Source organism: Filicampus tigris, chromosome 13 (genome assembly GCF_054856515.1).
Source record: "Filicampus tigris isolate MCC_2025a chromosome 13, RoL_Ftig_1.0, whole genome shotgun sequence".
NCBI lineage: Eukaryota > Metazoa > Chordata > Actinopteri > Syngnathiformes > Syngnathidae > Filicampus > Filicampus tigris.
The window spans coordinates 8,021,170-8,035,276 of NC_141229.1; the positions used below are offsets into that span (position 1 = coordinate 8,021,170).

The 14,107-nt window shown below is 43.1% G+C and overlaps 1 protein-coding gene across 3 annotated transcripts in view; it reads left to right on the forward strand.

The window, feature by feature from the left end:
- The window catches only part of luzp1 (leucine zipper protein 1), a 55,109-nt gene that overhangs the window by 23,525 nt on the left and 17,477 nt on the right, over positions 1-14,107 (forward strand). For all 3 annotated transcript variants that reach the window (XR_015089404.1, XM_086050306.1, XM_086050307.1), the window contains 2 exons: positions 10,950-11,311; positions 11,404-13,630. Coding sequence is in view for 2 of the 3 variants with exons in the window: in XM_086050306.1 (XP_085906432.1) it covers positions 11,189-11,311; positions 11,404-13,630 (2,350 nt within the window). In the remaining variant the exon portion in view is untranslated. The remainder of the gene's footprint in view (positions 1-10,949; positions 11,312-11,403; positions 13,631-14,107) is intronic.

The window sequence follows — 14,107 nt, forward strand, 5'->3', positions numbered from 1 at the left end:
CTGATCTGTGTGTTTGTGTGTGGGGGAGGGACCAGACATTTAGGCAGAGTGCAGCACAGACGCGCAGGTGCAGAGCAACAGAAAAGATAAAGGTTAAGACATTGGTTACAGAATGATAGATGTTGATTTATCGGTGAGACCCTATAATAGGCCCGCTAATTAATCGGCCAGGTTCTACATGGACGATTCCACACCCGAATCAAAATGACAACATCCATCCTTTCACGGACTATGAATTCATCATCCAAACTAATATGCCGCCCCATCGGTATATATGGAAAAGACAGTATGTATTTTTTGTACTTTTTCAAACAGCTAGGCTTTGTTGGTGGTCGGCCCTCTAATTCTGTGTGTATTTTGTATCTTATATCAAATTTGTATTTTTTTTTTACCTTGCCTAAATGTCTATTAGTCTGTGTCTTAATTCCACACATTTGCTTTTCTCCTTTGCCCATCTATCCCCCCTTCCTCCTCCTCCTCACCTCTTCTCCACTTCCTCTCAGCTTTTTGTGTGAGTGTGTTTCCTGTTGGGCACAAATGCCGGCGCCAAACTTCCTTCCCTGTAGCCTAGAGTTGCACACAGGAGTGGCACACTCTACTGTATTTTTCAACCACGCTGTACGGATCATGGCACTTATGTGTTTGTTGGTGTCAATAAGGACAATAATATGGGGGCCTCTTCCCTTTTACATGAACTACTCTGCTGAACACATAAATACATGATGATGAGCTGTAGCCATCGTCGTCCTCCTCCCTGGTACACAACAGCCTTACACATTTGTTGTAAACAGAATACAACATGTTTCAGCTTTACCATTCATCTCAGCTGTCAACATGTGAACACAATTATTTTGTGTGGGCCTCGGTAATTACAGTGATTACATTTCAAACGGGTGGTTGAATTAGTCACTCAGCAGAGTGGGGACCTCCACCAAGGTTGAGAGGAGAAAAGCGATTTGTGTCCTGTATGTTTGTATTTACTAGTTACAGAGAATGACACAAAATGACTGGTGCCATCAAATTTTGGATTCCACGGCAGGGTGGAATTGTTCCAATGTGATTCAAACGACACAAAAAAATTGTCTGACAAATGTGGCGTGTTTTGCATGTTGATTTGAGATAACAATTTAGGAACAGACAACAGGACTCTACCATCGGCATGGATGAAGAATTCAGGCGTTTGCTTGAAATTGTATTTGTTATTCATAAAACATGTCCCGACGCAACTGGAGTGTGCTACTAGGCTGCAGCCAGCAGAGGCCCTGTCGATTTACTTTATAGTTTGTGACCTGAAGAAATACATGACATCAGGTGAAGCCTGGTTCACACGGTAAGATTCTAAAATCGCGAGAGAAAAAAACGAGAAAAAAATCTTGGGAAACTCCTGTTAAACATGCAGGGGCTGAGCTAGAGCCCTTAACACCCTCCCGAATCTTAATTCAGGATTTTACCAAGTCATTTTCAATAATTGTATAAAGTACTTCCAACTTTGTGAGAACAGTTCAGGTAGGGTAATTCTCTACTCAATGTAGGATGACTCTGACCTCTATCCCATCAAACACCTTTGGGATAAGATAAAACAGAGATCAATAACCGTAAGCCTCAAAAATGCTCTTCTGGATGACTAACACACTACAAAATGTGCAAGAAATCTTCCCAGATTTGGTGGAATTTTCTCCTATTTCCACTTCTGGTTGGTTTGACAAACCAAAAAAACCAACAGACAGTCAAAACAGTACTAATCGAATCTGTGCTTTGGGGATTGGCCGACCAAACACCTTTGGGATGCGCTAGGGCAGACATTGTGAGCCGGAGTCGACAATATTTGGTCTCAAACTTGGACAAAAACGTCTTGGGACACCCCTGTTCACGTTGGTTCCCCCTGAATTTTAATTTTCAATTTTAGCAAAACATGTTTGGTCCATTGTACACTTCAAACTTAATGGGAACAAATAGGGAAGGCACGTTTCCCTTTTGGGAGTTTGGTGTGGATAAACGTGAGGACGTTGCGTTGAGCTCCACCCCATCAAGCACTTTGGGATGACTTTGAACTGAGATTGTGAACCAAAGTCGGTGACATTTGTCCTAAAAATAAATATGTAATTAATCCCACCAACACACTCTAAATTTTAGAAGAAAGTCATGGGTTGGGGGAGACTAACTGTCATATTTTCTTCCATTGACACTTCCTGTTTGTGTTCTGTCATAGCAAGGTGTCTTATTACTTCAGTCCATATTGTTGTCTCTCCTCTGACGCACGTCATCAATTTGCCTCCTGCAACAGCTCCTCCTCCTGATCCTTCTTCTGTCCATTGCCTCTCAGCACCCGCTTGCTGCATTCCTGCCGCAGTGATCCACTCAGGCGGCTTCCTACTACGCATTCTGCGGGCTTGCTTCACACTCATCCCCCCTCTCTCTCTCTTTCTCTCTCGCTCTCTCACTCTGATTTGGTAGGCCTTACTGCGTCTGCTTTTTCTGGTGAAGCTACAATAAACATCTGACGCAAAAGCGTGGGGGTGTTGAACAGTAACTGAGCGAGCTAGCCAGGCAGGAGTTGGAAGGGCAGAGTGTTAAGAGCTGTAACGTGTTGGCAGTGTTAGTGGTGTTGATCCAAGCATCATGGTGACAATCCCTCATCTAATCCACAAGATTTACAGAAGTTATGGGTTGGGATTGACTTTTGACTGACTTTCCTGTGATAGATTATGGTGAGCAATAACGATCACTGAATTGAGCAATAGGAATCTGAATATTTTGAACTTCTGTTTCTCCACCAGCGTAATATTTTGCGGATTTATGCTAGCCAAAGTCGTCGTCATACCACGGATATAGACCAACCTAGTTGACGTCATGTTGTTGTTTCTTAGACCAACGGTTCTAAGAAACAAATGATCTAAAGATGCACCTTTTCCTTGAGTGTAGGGAGGAATGCTTTCATCGAGACTCAAATTACAAAAAGACGAAATAAAGTCTTTTTACAAATGTCAAAAACTGATGTATCTTTTGCTCTTTCTGTTTATTTGTTAGTTCGCAGGCGACATTTGGATTTGTTGGGAACACATGCGAACGTCCTCTGTTTTCCAAGTTTGTAGACTGAAGCACCTTACCGTGTTTCAGAACGGAGAGTAGCTGAGCTTTTGTTTTATGTCGGTGCTCCACAGATACTTGTCTTGTAAGTGCAGAAAGAAGTTATAAAAATAGCTGTTGTTAATCGTGAAGACAATAAAGCATGTAGCAAGACTTACTCTTAATAAGTTTGTTTTCATTTTTCATTCTGTTGTGTTTTTATTGTCTTTCTTTGCCTTACCATCACAGTAACCTCTTGGAAAGGGTATACACACACACACACGCACATAAAAAGCCTAATTTTGGTTTGGGTTTTGGACAGTTTTGTAACCTATGTTTAGTTCAAACTTCAAATTGTTTAACTGTCTAAACATTGAAGGTTTGAGGCTCTATTATACACTATTGGAATAATAAACAAGCTGTTTGGTTTGGGATATTTGGAGAGTTGGTGGTCAATCAGCTCTGCTTTAGGCTGCAAACTCGTTGAGACTGAATCAACAGCTGCTGGTCGTTGGCCGTTTTGCCTCCACTTCTTTGAGGCGCGATTATTCAAAGATACATTTCACAGAATTGTCAGAATTACTTCACATTTAAGGAAACGATTATTGCACCCGTTCTTAGTTTTCCCAAGCGAGGGGAACGATGAGGTGTTCATTGAACTTCCGTCATCCAAATCAATTCAGTTTCAAAACGGGTTTCTGTCACGAGACGTTTCAACTACAGACGTACTTGACACTTGATTTACTGGCAGTTCCTCCGCACTCAGTCTTCCAGCACATCTGGGATGAGTGTGCTTAGAAGAAGGTGGATAAACGGATGTGAGGTAGCGGTTTCACCATAAATCTCTTTTAGCGCTTCGATAAGCCTGCTAATGCATTTGTACGCTCGGTGGCAACTGGTTACTTTTTTCCCCATTCTGGCTGGCTTGCCTCGTAGATGTCACTGACACTGTGCAGGCCTGTTCTGCAAATCACAATAAAAGCGAGCACAATCCCATCACTGTTCAGCTAGAATGTATATGTAGTTGCTTATTTTTTATGACTCCCTGGTTCAAGCCTGTCTGTGTGTCTGACTCACTTAAATCACACAGACAGTTTGTCGACACAAGTGTCATCATGTCGCCGTGTTCGCTTGTCGGCGTCAGACTGTGACGCAACTTTTTTTTCACTTCACACTTGGATCCGTACAGCAGTATAGCTGACGTCCGCTGATAGCTGAGGGTGCTTAAACAGCTGTAAATGTACTGTAGCTTTAAATAGCGACTCAATAGTGCTGCCAAAGACTAATGCTGTAATAGTTAGAGGGTTAGAATGTAATAAATAGTACACAAGGACATATTACATCGTAAAAATATTATTTTTAATATATTACCGTCTTCGTTGCCAGCCTGTGTGGTATTGTATTTTTAGAATTCATGTCAGTCACTGTACCGCAGAGATGGGTTACTTTTCCTTCATTGACTATAGGGAAATTGTTATTCCATGAAAAAAAACGTATTTTTTTTCCTGTTCATATAAAGTATATTATTTTTTAATGGTTTGGAAATACTAAATTTACTCTGTTTAAACTTCAAATGCATTTTCTTAGGGTCAGCACGTTGGAGTATTGGTTAGTAGCACTTCTGGCATACAGTTGGGAGGTTCTGGGTTTCAATTCCTGCTTTGGCTTCTTTGTGCAGTTCGTATGTTCCCTCCGGGGTTGCATGTTTTTTTTTTTTTTTTTTTTATGAGTACTCCTTATTCCTTGTGCATTTCCAAAACATGCATGTTCATGTCATTAAAGACTCTAAATTGCCCGTACTTGTGAATGCTGGTTTGCCTTTATGTGCCCTGCGGTTGTGAGTGTAATTAGTAGATTTTTTTTTCTTTTTTTTGAAATTGAGGCAGATTATAGTGCAGTTTGGACCCCATCTTTTGCAGTCATGTTGCAGCAGAGATTTATGTGCATGTTGACACAGATGGTCCAAGTGTCGATGGAAAGAAACTAAATCCAATTTTATTGTGTCCAAATGTTGATATAATTTCTGACTAAATTATTGCGAAAATATTTGAACAAAACACTGCTTGTGTAAGTGTAAGTGTAATACGTATTTGTTCCAGAAAAGGCAATACGGAGGTGATAGATCTCCACTTAAATCCTTTTCTTGGCATTTATGAACTTCCCCCATTTCCATCAAGTCTTGGTTCTCCCTCACATATGGGTTCAGAGCTTCAACAGGACAGACTAGGCGGGGGCCTGTATGGGGCCTCAAAAAAGCTCTGGGTTACCGGGCCAAGACTAGAGAGTTTCTGCCAAACGTTGACATTCCCATAAAAGTTTATAGTGCCGACAAGTCAAACAGCAAATCTATTAGCACTTGTAAAATAATCAAAATCGCTTAATTCTCCATGATTATTTGTGCTTGTTGAATGTGATCAAGTTATACTTGAAAAGTTGTTTAAAAAAAGTGGCTTGATTTACATGAAAAAAAGTTCATGCAATCGTCAAACAGCACTTCCTGTATATAAGATATTGAGCGGAACCTCAATCTTAGGACCCATTTTTTTCCAGGATAGGAAAGTGCCAGAAAATGGCGCTGACTGGGACTGGGGGGGCCCCGAGTAATGTCGCCTTTGTTGTGCTTCCAGAGATAGTATCACAATCAAAACGGAACTGGAATAGCGGGTGTGAAGATTAACACCTCACTTCTTCCGCCCTGTTGTGGTGAATGCGGTTTTCCGACAAGTACCGTCATTTCCCGTGAATAACACGCATCCCGGTATAATACACCCCCACAAAACCAGAAGAATTTTTCCTATGTACTTGTCTATGTTGCCTAAGGTCACCTGATTTCCTGATTTCCAACAAGTTAGCTGTGTGTCCCGTCATCGGTAGCATCAACAATTGTGACTGCTGCTGGCTATCGACGGTGCATATTTATGCATTTGTTTTCAATTGAGTTATATACAGTAAGGGTCGACTGGTTAGCACAACCGCCTCACAGTTCAGAGGTCGTGGGTTCGATCCCGGCTCCGGCCTCCCTGTGTGGAGTTTGCATGTTCTCCCTGTGCCTGCGTGGGTTTTCTCCGGGTACTCCGGTTTCCTCCCACATTCCAAAAACATGCATGGTAGGTTGATTGGACACTCTAAATTGCCCCTAGGTGTGATTGAGAGTGCGGTTGTTTGTCTATGTGTGCCCTGCGATTGTCTGGCAACCAATTCGGGGTGTCCCCCGCCTACTGCCCGAAGACAGCTGGGATAGGCTCCAGCATGCCCCGCGACCCTTGTGAGGATAAGCGGTATCGATAATGGATGGATGGATGGATATATACAGTAAAATGTGTGTAAAATGTTGTGTTTTTCAACTTTTGGTACTTCAATGTTAACCTTAATGACGACTGTGTAGTGATACAAATATCTTCCAATAAATGTTTTAACATTATTGCTTGGCACTCAAGAGTTTGCCCACTATAAAACATTAAAAAATGACAAAAACCCCTGAGACATAACGTATGATCATAGTCATATCGTTGCAGTGTTAGTCATATTTTTCCCCAAACACGTTGGGCCAATTTATAGTGATACAGGTCGTAAGTACTCCCGCAGTATCATTGACAAAAACGCGTCCACCTCAAGGAACAAAATTCCGTGTCTCCGTGTTCTGCTTGAATGCACTGCAGTCTTTAATTCCTTTACCGTTTTTCGGTAGGAGAGGCGTACGTGACAGCACAGGAAACGACAAGCCAAACATTATGGGCTGCCGGTTTTCACTTTCTTGGAAAAATGCAGGCCAAGCACCAGCTCGCCACCATCTTGTGGCTTCCATTGCTGCGCCAGCATTTCTACACACACACACACACATGAGCACACACGTTTGCAAGGACTAACTGGCAAACATCCTGCACACGAAGATGCGGTAGAGGTTATTTTGCTTGGACTCTTTACTAACCACCATCTTTTAGGCAGAGGAGTTTGGAACCCATAAGTTGCTAATGTCAAGTGCAAGAATTTTTTTTTTTTTCCCTTTCCCTCCTGCCTTTGGTGGGGAGAACAGAATGTACGAGAAGGGCGGGAGGCAGGCAGGAAGAGAGTGGCTCAAGCCTTAATGATATGGTGTGTGATTGTAACCTTCGTGTGAGCATGTTTGAGACTGAGAGAAACAGTCGACTTTCCAATAAGTTTTATTATCATTCCCCCCTCCTCTTGGGAACATCAATATCCGACCTGTGGTATCTTTTATGTGTTTTGATGTGTCAGAGCCCAGTTTAGTTTGGTGCAAGACACTGGTAATGTAGCACAACGTACTAAATTTGGAATCAAGGTTTAACATTCCACTTACAGCTGAGGAAAGCAACTGCGGCGCTTAAAGTTTGCGGATGTTGACTTTTCAGTTACCCTCGCACTGTTGAAATAACTTTTTTTTTTCTGCTTTCGATTTTCTTTTTTTTTTTTTTTTTCCCCCCGCCTGTGTTCACACTGCAAGAAGCTGAGACGGCGGTTTACTTTTATTTCAGCGCGTGAATGTTTAACACCAGAGTCAAACACTCATTTTAAGCTTCAATTGAAATTAATTGGTTGTATCTTGGCGCAAATGTCAACAAGACAACAATGTTGGTGTTGTTTTTTTTCTTTCACATGGTTGTCTGGAAAATATGACATTGAGTGACCTCCTTGGCAGTAGTTGGCGCTATAATGCGGCAGTTTGACACATCGGCAAATCATCATCCGCATCAGAAAGAGAGGTTTTGTCATTTTGATGAATTATCTTGTAGTTTTATAGTCATCAATAGTATTAGCAAGCATACTTAGCCTCAATAACACGTTGGCACAAATTGACATGACATTACACAAAGCACATTATGAATTAGGGGTGAGAAAGTAGTAGTAATAGTAGTCTTTTTTTTTTTTAATAGTGTCACGGCCCGTGCCTAATGCTTTAGTATCATGCCGCAGGCCACTAAAAAATGGACGGTGGCGCACAAATGTCCGGGCTTTGGACACCCTCGGTCGAAGCCATCAAGCTCTCCCTTCTCCCGTCATGAATGCAGATAATGAGGGCCCAGCCCCGTGATAATCATGCTTCAGGTATGTTGATTGGTTTGGCAGAGGTGGGCCCTTGCCAGAGTCGTTTTGCACGCGCCGCTGCCCATAAAAAGCGCCCCCTCGGCCGGGCTGGTGTGCGTGTCAGAGGGAGATGCTTGGGAGGGATGAGGGAGGGAGGAAAGAAATGAAAGAAAAGACACAATGAGATGGGAGGTAGGTGTAGTACAGGAGTAATTGCAGTGGATATCTTAATTTAGCCAATCTTGTGTTCATACATCGTAATCGATTGGGCATTGAATTTGTAGTCGCCAGTTTTGATTGGAGAGCAGGTTTTATTTAGGGCATTTTACGGAACAGTTGATGAAACTGAAATCTGTTAACTTCCCCACTAGGTAAAGCAACCATGCTCTAATTGTGCTTCATTCACTTCCTGAAAATTCAAAAGATGACTGCTGGGAGAGATTGTGGTCATGTATGACCAGGAATTCCTGATTAATTAATCAGATCCGGTATTAGATGATACTTTGGTGTCCCCTGAGTCACTCATCCTGCAATAGCATTTTGGACTATTCCATGCGTCCAACTTTTTTGGTCCAACTCACTATTTTCACATCTTGTTTATGAAATGGCCAGTTTCAATACTCTTCATTTTGAGAACAACATAATCTTAGGGTTAGCAAACAATCCGTTCCAGGTAACTGGTAGAAGTTAATTACTGTATAACGCGTAAACACTCCATCGTAAGTGATAACAAGGGACAACTCTGAAGAGTTTTGCTCGAGTCTTTGAATTTTTATTTAGTTCTTTTCTTAACACTGCTGATCCTTAAGTAGAAAGTGTTGGCGGGGGGGCTTTAAGGTTACTGGACTAGGGTATGCTGAGGTTTTGCGCTGTATGCCAACGACATGCTTGGCAGTTGTTCCGACTTTGACATTTCTGAGTTCCATGTTTCATTTAAACATTGGCCAAATTTGGACTTGCATGACTTCCGGGGCATTTGATTGTACAGTGATCATCAAAGCATAACAGAGGTAACCAAAGGAGACTTTTCTTTACTAGAGTAAAGGTAATTATCTTGTGGTGCTTACATTTTTCCAAAGCTAAGATTAGAAAGTTGCTTACTTCTGGTTATATTTGGGATACTCAGAGGAGCCAAGTTTACTTCCCAGTGACCACCTCGCCAAGACAACAAGGGAAAGCAGACATACTGTACATCTCAGTCAGTGCTGGACAAGCCTATGCAAGACACAATGATGTTATTGATTGGAGTGTTTTGATGTCAGTTGGCTAACTGTCCGTCCAACCTTTTCCCCCTTTGTCTATTTTCCTACCCCTTTCTCAAATCCGCCGTGCACTGTGATTTCCTCCCTTGCGCTCCGCCGCGTGCCGCTCGCTAAGGCCGCCAGACCTCATGAAAGTGCGGAATAATTAGAATAAAAGGCTCTCTGCATCACGGTGCTTTGATATCACCATTGTGCTTTCATTAACGTAATCGGTGCCAGATTGACTTTTCAAAGTGCTTGGTTTGGTGTTCGAAAAGATGTTTAATAAATTGTGCACTGACTACTTTTTTCCACACCAAATGAAACAAAGGAAAGTATATAAAAACTAATTCGGGAGTAAACCGTGATGCAAACTTGTCGTGTCCCATGATGTGTGTTTACTGAAGTGTTAGATCTTTTTATTTTTTTATTTTTTGTTTTTTTACAGCGCGAACTGTTTTAACAACAACATCAAGCAGTCTTTATTCGTACTGGTTTGCACCCTTTGAACATGAATGAGGGCAGACACGAAGGGGAGGTTTAGGAGGAGTCGATAAATGATGTGTGCAGATGTTCCGTCCCACCCTCAGGATGATCTCCCTCATGGTCAATAGGGGCGCCTGCTTAGCAAAATGAAAGGAGAATGAAGGGGGTGCAATTGGAGCAGGAAAGCCCACCACCTGAATCATGCATGAGACAAAAGCTCCAACTCTTTGATTTATGGAGGCTCTGCTGACTGGCGGTCTTTTGTGTGCTACCATTCGGTGTCATGCTTGGGTTTGCATACTGGGGACACACGTTGTGTGGAGGTCAGAGCATCTGATGCCCCCCTTTTGAGAAGAAATTTTATTACATAATAAACCATTATTAAATAATGTGGTTCTACAGTGTGTTTCGTACCCACTGATGCGTTCACCTTTACAGTTTCCACTGCATTATTTTTAATCAGACTGACATGACTCTTGACATTACTGCCACAATGTGTACTTTGATAATGTCCGTTAAGGTGGAAATGGGTTGGGGGGCATGGTGTTGATGCCGTGACGTTGACGTTGCTGTGGTAATGGGTGTGTGTTGGCGGTGTTATAGAGAAATGCCGCTGTCAGCAGAAACACACAGACGAGCAAAAATCAATGTTGGGGAAAGCAGCAGAGAGACTTTGTGCGTATGTGTATGCGTGTGTGCGTGCGAGCAACCTGTGCAGGCATGTCCAAACCCCCATCCACACTGCGACGCAGTTCCTTGTAAAAGGACAAAGCAAGGTGAACAGTGAACATGGTGGTTCAATGACAAAGGGAAAAAAAAACAAATTGCACCATGTTATACCGTGTGGCTGATACACTGCACTCTCATTTAGAATAAAGCAAACAACAAAAAGAAATTGCACATCTCATTTGTGTTTCTCCACTAATGGTTTCTGTTGGTCTTTGATTGTGTTGACATTTGCTTCATTTTGTGTCCTTGGCAGTTGCATAAAAACATCATTAGCGCTTTATGTGTTTTTGTTGACCTCTCCTATCTCTCACTCTTATTAGTGTCTGCACTGCTTATTAGACTGTCATTGACTAAAATGCTTTTTCCTCTCTCTCCCTCCTCCAGATGACAGATTCGTCTTCTAAACACCAAGCTGATGGAACTTTGAAGTCTTAACACACCACTTGTAAAAAAGTGCAGCGAGACAAATCACAGATAGATTCGAGTGACTTTCACATCGGCCATTGTCTAACATCGAGCTTGAATTGATATCAACACAACACAAATGTGGACCTCTGCAAACGCTCAAATAACCTGAAGAAACCACAAGACGATAGAAACACAATAAAATAGACATTGTAGCCATGTCTGACATGACACATCGCCACCTGCGGCACAAGCTACAAAGTCTCAGTAGACGGCTTGATGAATTGGAGGAAGCCACTAACAAGCTGCAGAAGTCTGAAGATGAGTTGCTCGACATTCAGGTTAGTAATGGTTGCCTGTTTAGTACCGATGTTTGCAGAACAGTCATACAGCAGAGAAATGGACTAATCAACAGGTGAACTCTCTCCCACAGGACAAGATCATCCAGGCAGAAGGCAGCAATTCATCCTTGCTTGCTGATGTCGAGGCTCTGAGGAAACGCCTCTTGAAAATCCAAGGTAAAGATGAGGAGGTACGCAAAGCGGAAGACCTCTGTCGTACCGTGAGAGAGAAACTGGAAGAGGAAGAAAACCTAACGATGGAGCTGAAGGCCGAGATTGAACATCTACAGCGTAGGATGGCGGAACTGGAGAAACTGGAAGAAGCTTTTGGGAGAAGCAAGTCAGACTGTAGCCAGCTCTGCCTCAGCCTCAATGAAGAGAAAAACCTAACCAGGAAGCTCTCAACCGAGTTGGAGGCCCTCAAAGCACGTTTAAAGGAAATGGAGGGGTCTGAGGTGAGACTGGACAAAGCAGAGCAATCTTTAGCGGCGGACCTTGACAAGCTTAAGGGATTCTGCCAGACTTTTGAGAATGAGCATAAGAGGATACGAGAGAAACAAATAGAAGATGAGAAGATCATTCTAAATCTCACAGAGAAACTGGAGCGCCTTGGTATGTCTGTAGATCCTGGTCGTGCAGACTTCATGAGGTCAAGAATTGAAGAGGAGCTTTCTTCCACAGGCATCCACACCAGTAACTTGACTGGACGCAAGAAGAGTCTCGACTATAACATTGGCCTGCTGAATAAATCTGAAAATCAGAAGAACAGTGGCCTTGCAGGGTCGCCTGAGGAGGACAACAAAGTAAAGGAGTTGACACAGGAAGTTGAACGGCTTAAGAACCGCCTCAAGCAGCTGGAGATTGTGGAGGATGACTTGAAGAGCTCAGAGTCAAAAAATGGCGAGCTGCACGAAAAGTTCCAGATGGAACGCGACCGGGCTCGCCAACTGAGCGAGCAGGTGGAACAGCTCAGGACGCAGCTGTACAGTAAAGGTGGAATCGGAGGCCACAAAATTAGTAATGTGGATAAGCAAGGCAACGGAAGTTCTACCATCTGCCCCAACAGCCCTGCCAAGCACCTGGAGAATGGCAAAGCTGAGAATGAAGAGATTGTGAAGGGAAGTTTCAGGCAAGAGAAGCCTAAATATCGGAATGTTGCATCTGTCACAGAGCCCAGCTCGCCTAAGCACAGGGTCAGGGAGTTGTCTCCTCAGCACAAGAGAGAAACCAAGCTGAGAACTAAAGAGCTCAGCAACTCAGAGGAAAGTTCTGCAATCTCCCATTACAGAGCCATCAGTCCTGCACACAAAAGTAGGAGGACACCTAAAACCCCAAATACTCTTGTTTCATCCGATAACGGACTAAAAGAGACGGGCAGAGTAACCGAGGAAAAAGCATACAAGGGAACAATGTACAGCTCTTTAAATGCACCCTCCAGTGATATTAAAAAAGTGTCTGTTCTTAGTCGCTACCCCCCAGCAGCTAATGACCAGAAGCCCTTGAGGACAGCTCACAGGCAGAGCGATGGGGACAGCAAAAAGAGCAGAATGGAAAAAATGTCAAAATTGTATGGAGGCAGTGACACTGAATCAAACAACTCAGATGTTGTGCCCGAAAGCAGTACCACTGCACCAGAGAAGGACACAGAGCTCACCTCAGACCAGGAATCAGTAGACCCAGTTCAACATTCCCCGTCCGTCACCTCCAGTCTGTCCAAGGCTAATGGATCCTACAAAGCTTACAGATCCAACGTCAATCAACTGCTGCCAAATGACCAGGGGTCTGAGGGTCATTCCTCTGCTTCAGAAACAGAGTCTACTGGTTCAAGGCCCTCAGAACCAGAGATTGTGAATGAAACGACTACTACAACTCAGAGCAGTAGGACTGCCACCTCGAGATATTCTAGATATTCCCATGTCAAGGACTCTTATTCAGAGGGTTCTTCCTCCAGGAGCTCATTCGATGAAGAGCTCCACAGCAGAGCACATTTAGCTGAGGGAGGGGGTAACACTTCATCTGGACTCGAAGTCCAGCGTGTTTGCAGTCCCCGTGAGGCACTGAGGTCAAAAGCGGTCATCAAACCTGCCATTGTTGAGATCGACAGGAAAGAAATGATGATTTCAGAGCCTTTGCCTGCCAACGGCAAGCCCAGGATATCCACCAAACCCGTGTTCACCAACACCAGTAAAATGACCAGCAGTATAACAATCTATCCCAATGACCCGAGCTCCTCCAGAACCAGCAGTCGCAGCAGCAGTGTGTCCAGTGAGCCCTTGTCCGCCAAGGAACGCCACACATCCACCAGTAACTTTCTCATAGGTAAATTGACCATCATTTAAACCACTCGATTCCCTCCCTGCAACCTTTAGGATCACCGCGTTCCAACATTGCACTGCACACAACATTGTGTTTTATTCGACTTCTGTAGAGGCTGAATTGTGAAATAAGTAATTGTATTCTTAGTATCACTATGTCTGCAAAAAGGTTTGGTAGTGAAGTGGTAGCTTTTTAATTTTTTTTAAACCAAAATTTCAGTTTTAAGCAAGCTTTGAAAAAAAGAACACTCAGAAGGAGCTGTTGTCAGCCACAACTGACTGAGATGCTCACACAGACACAGGCCACACCCGTTTATTCGCTTTCATTCTGTTTTTATGTAATACTGTACATTGGTACTGCTATTTATGAAAAATGTACAAAAAAGTATGGTGAAGGTGCTACAAGCTGTGTCACGGAACGAAAATACTTATCAGTGAATATTGTTACATACGAAATATGTTTTCCCCCTATGAATATGTA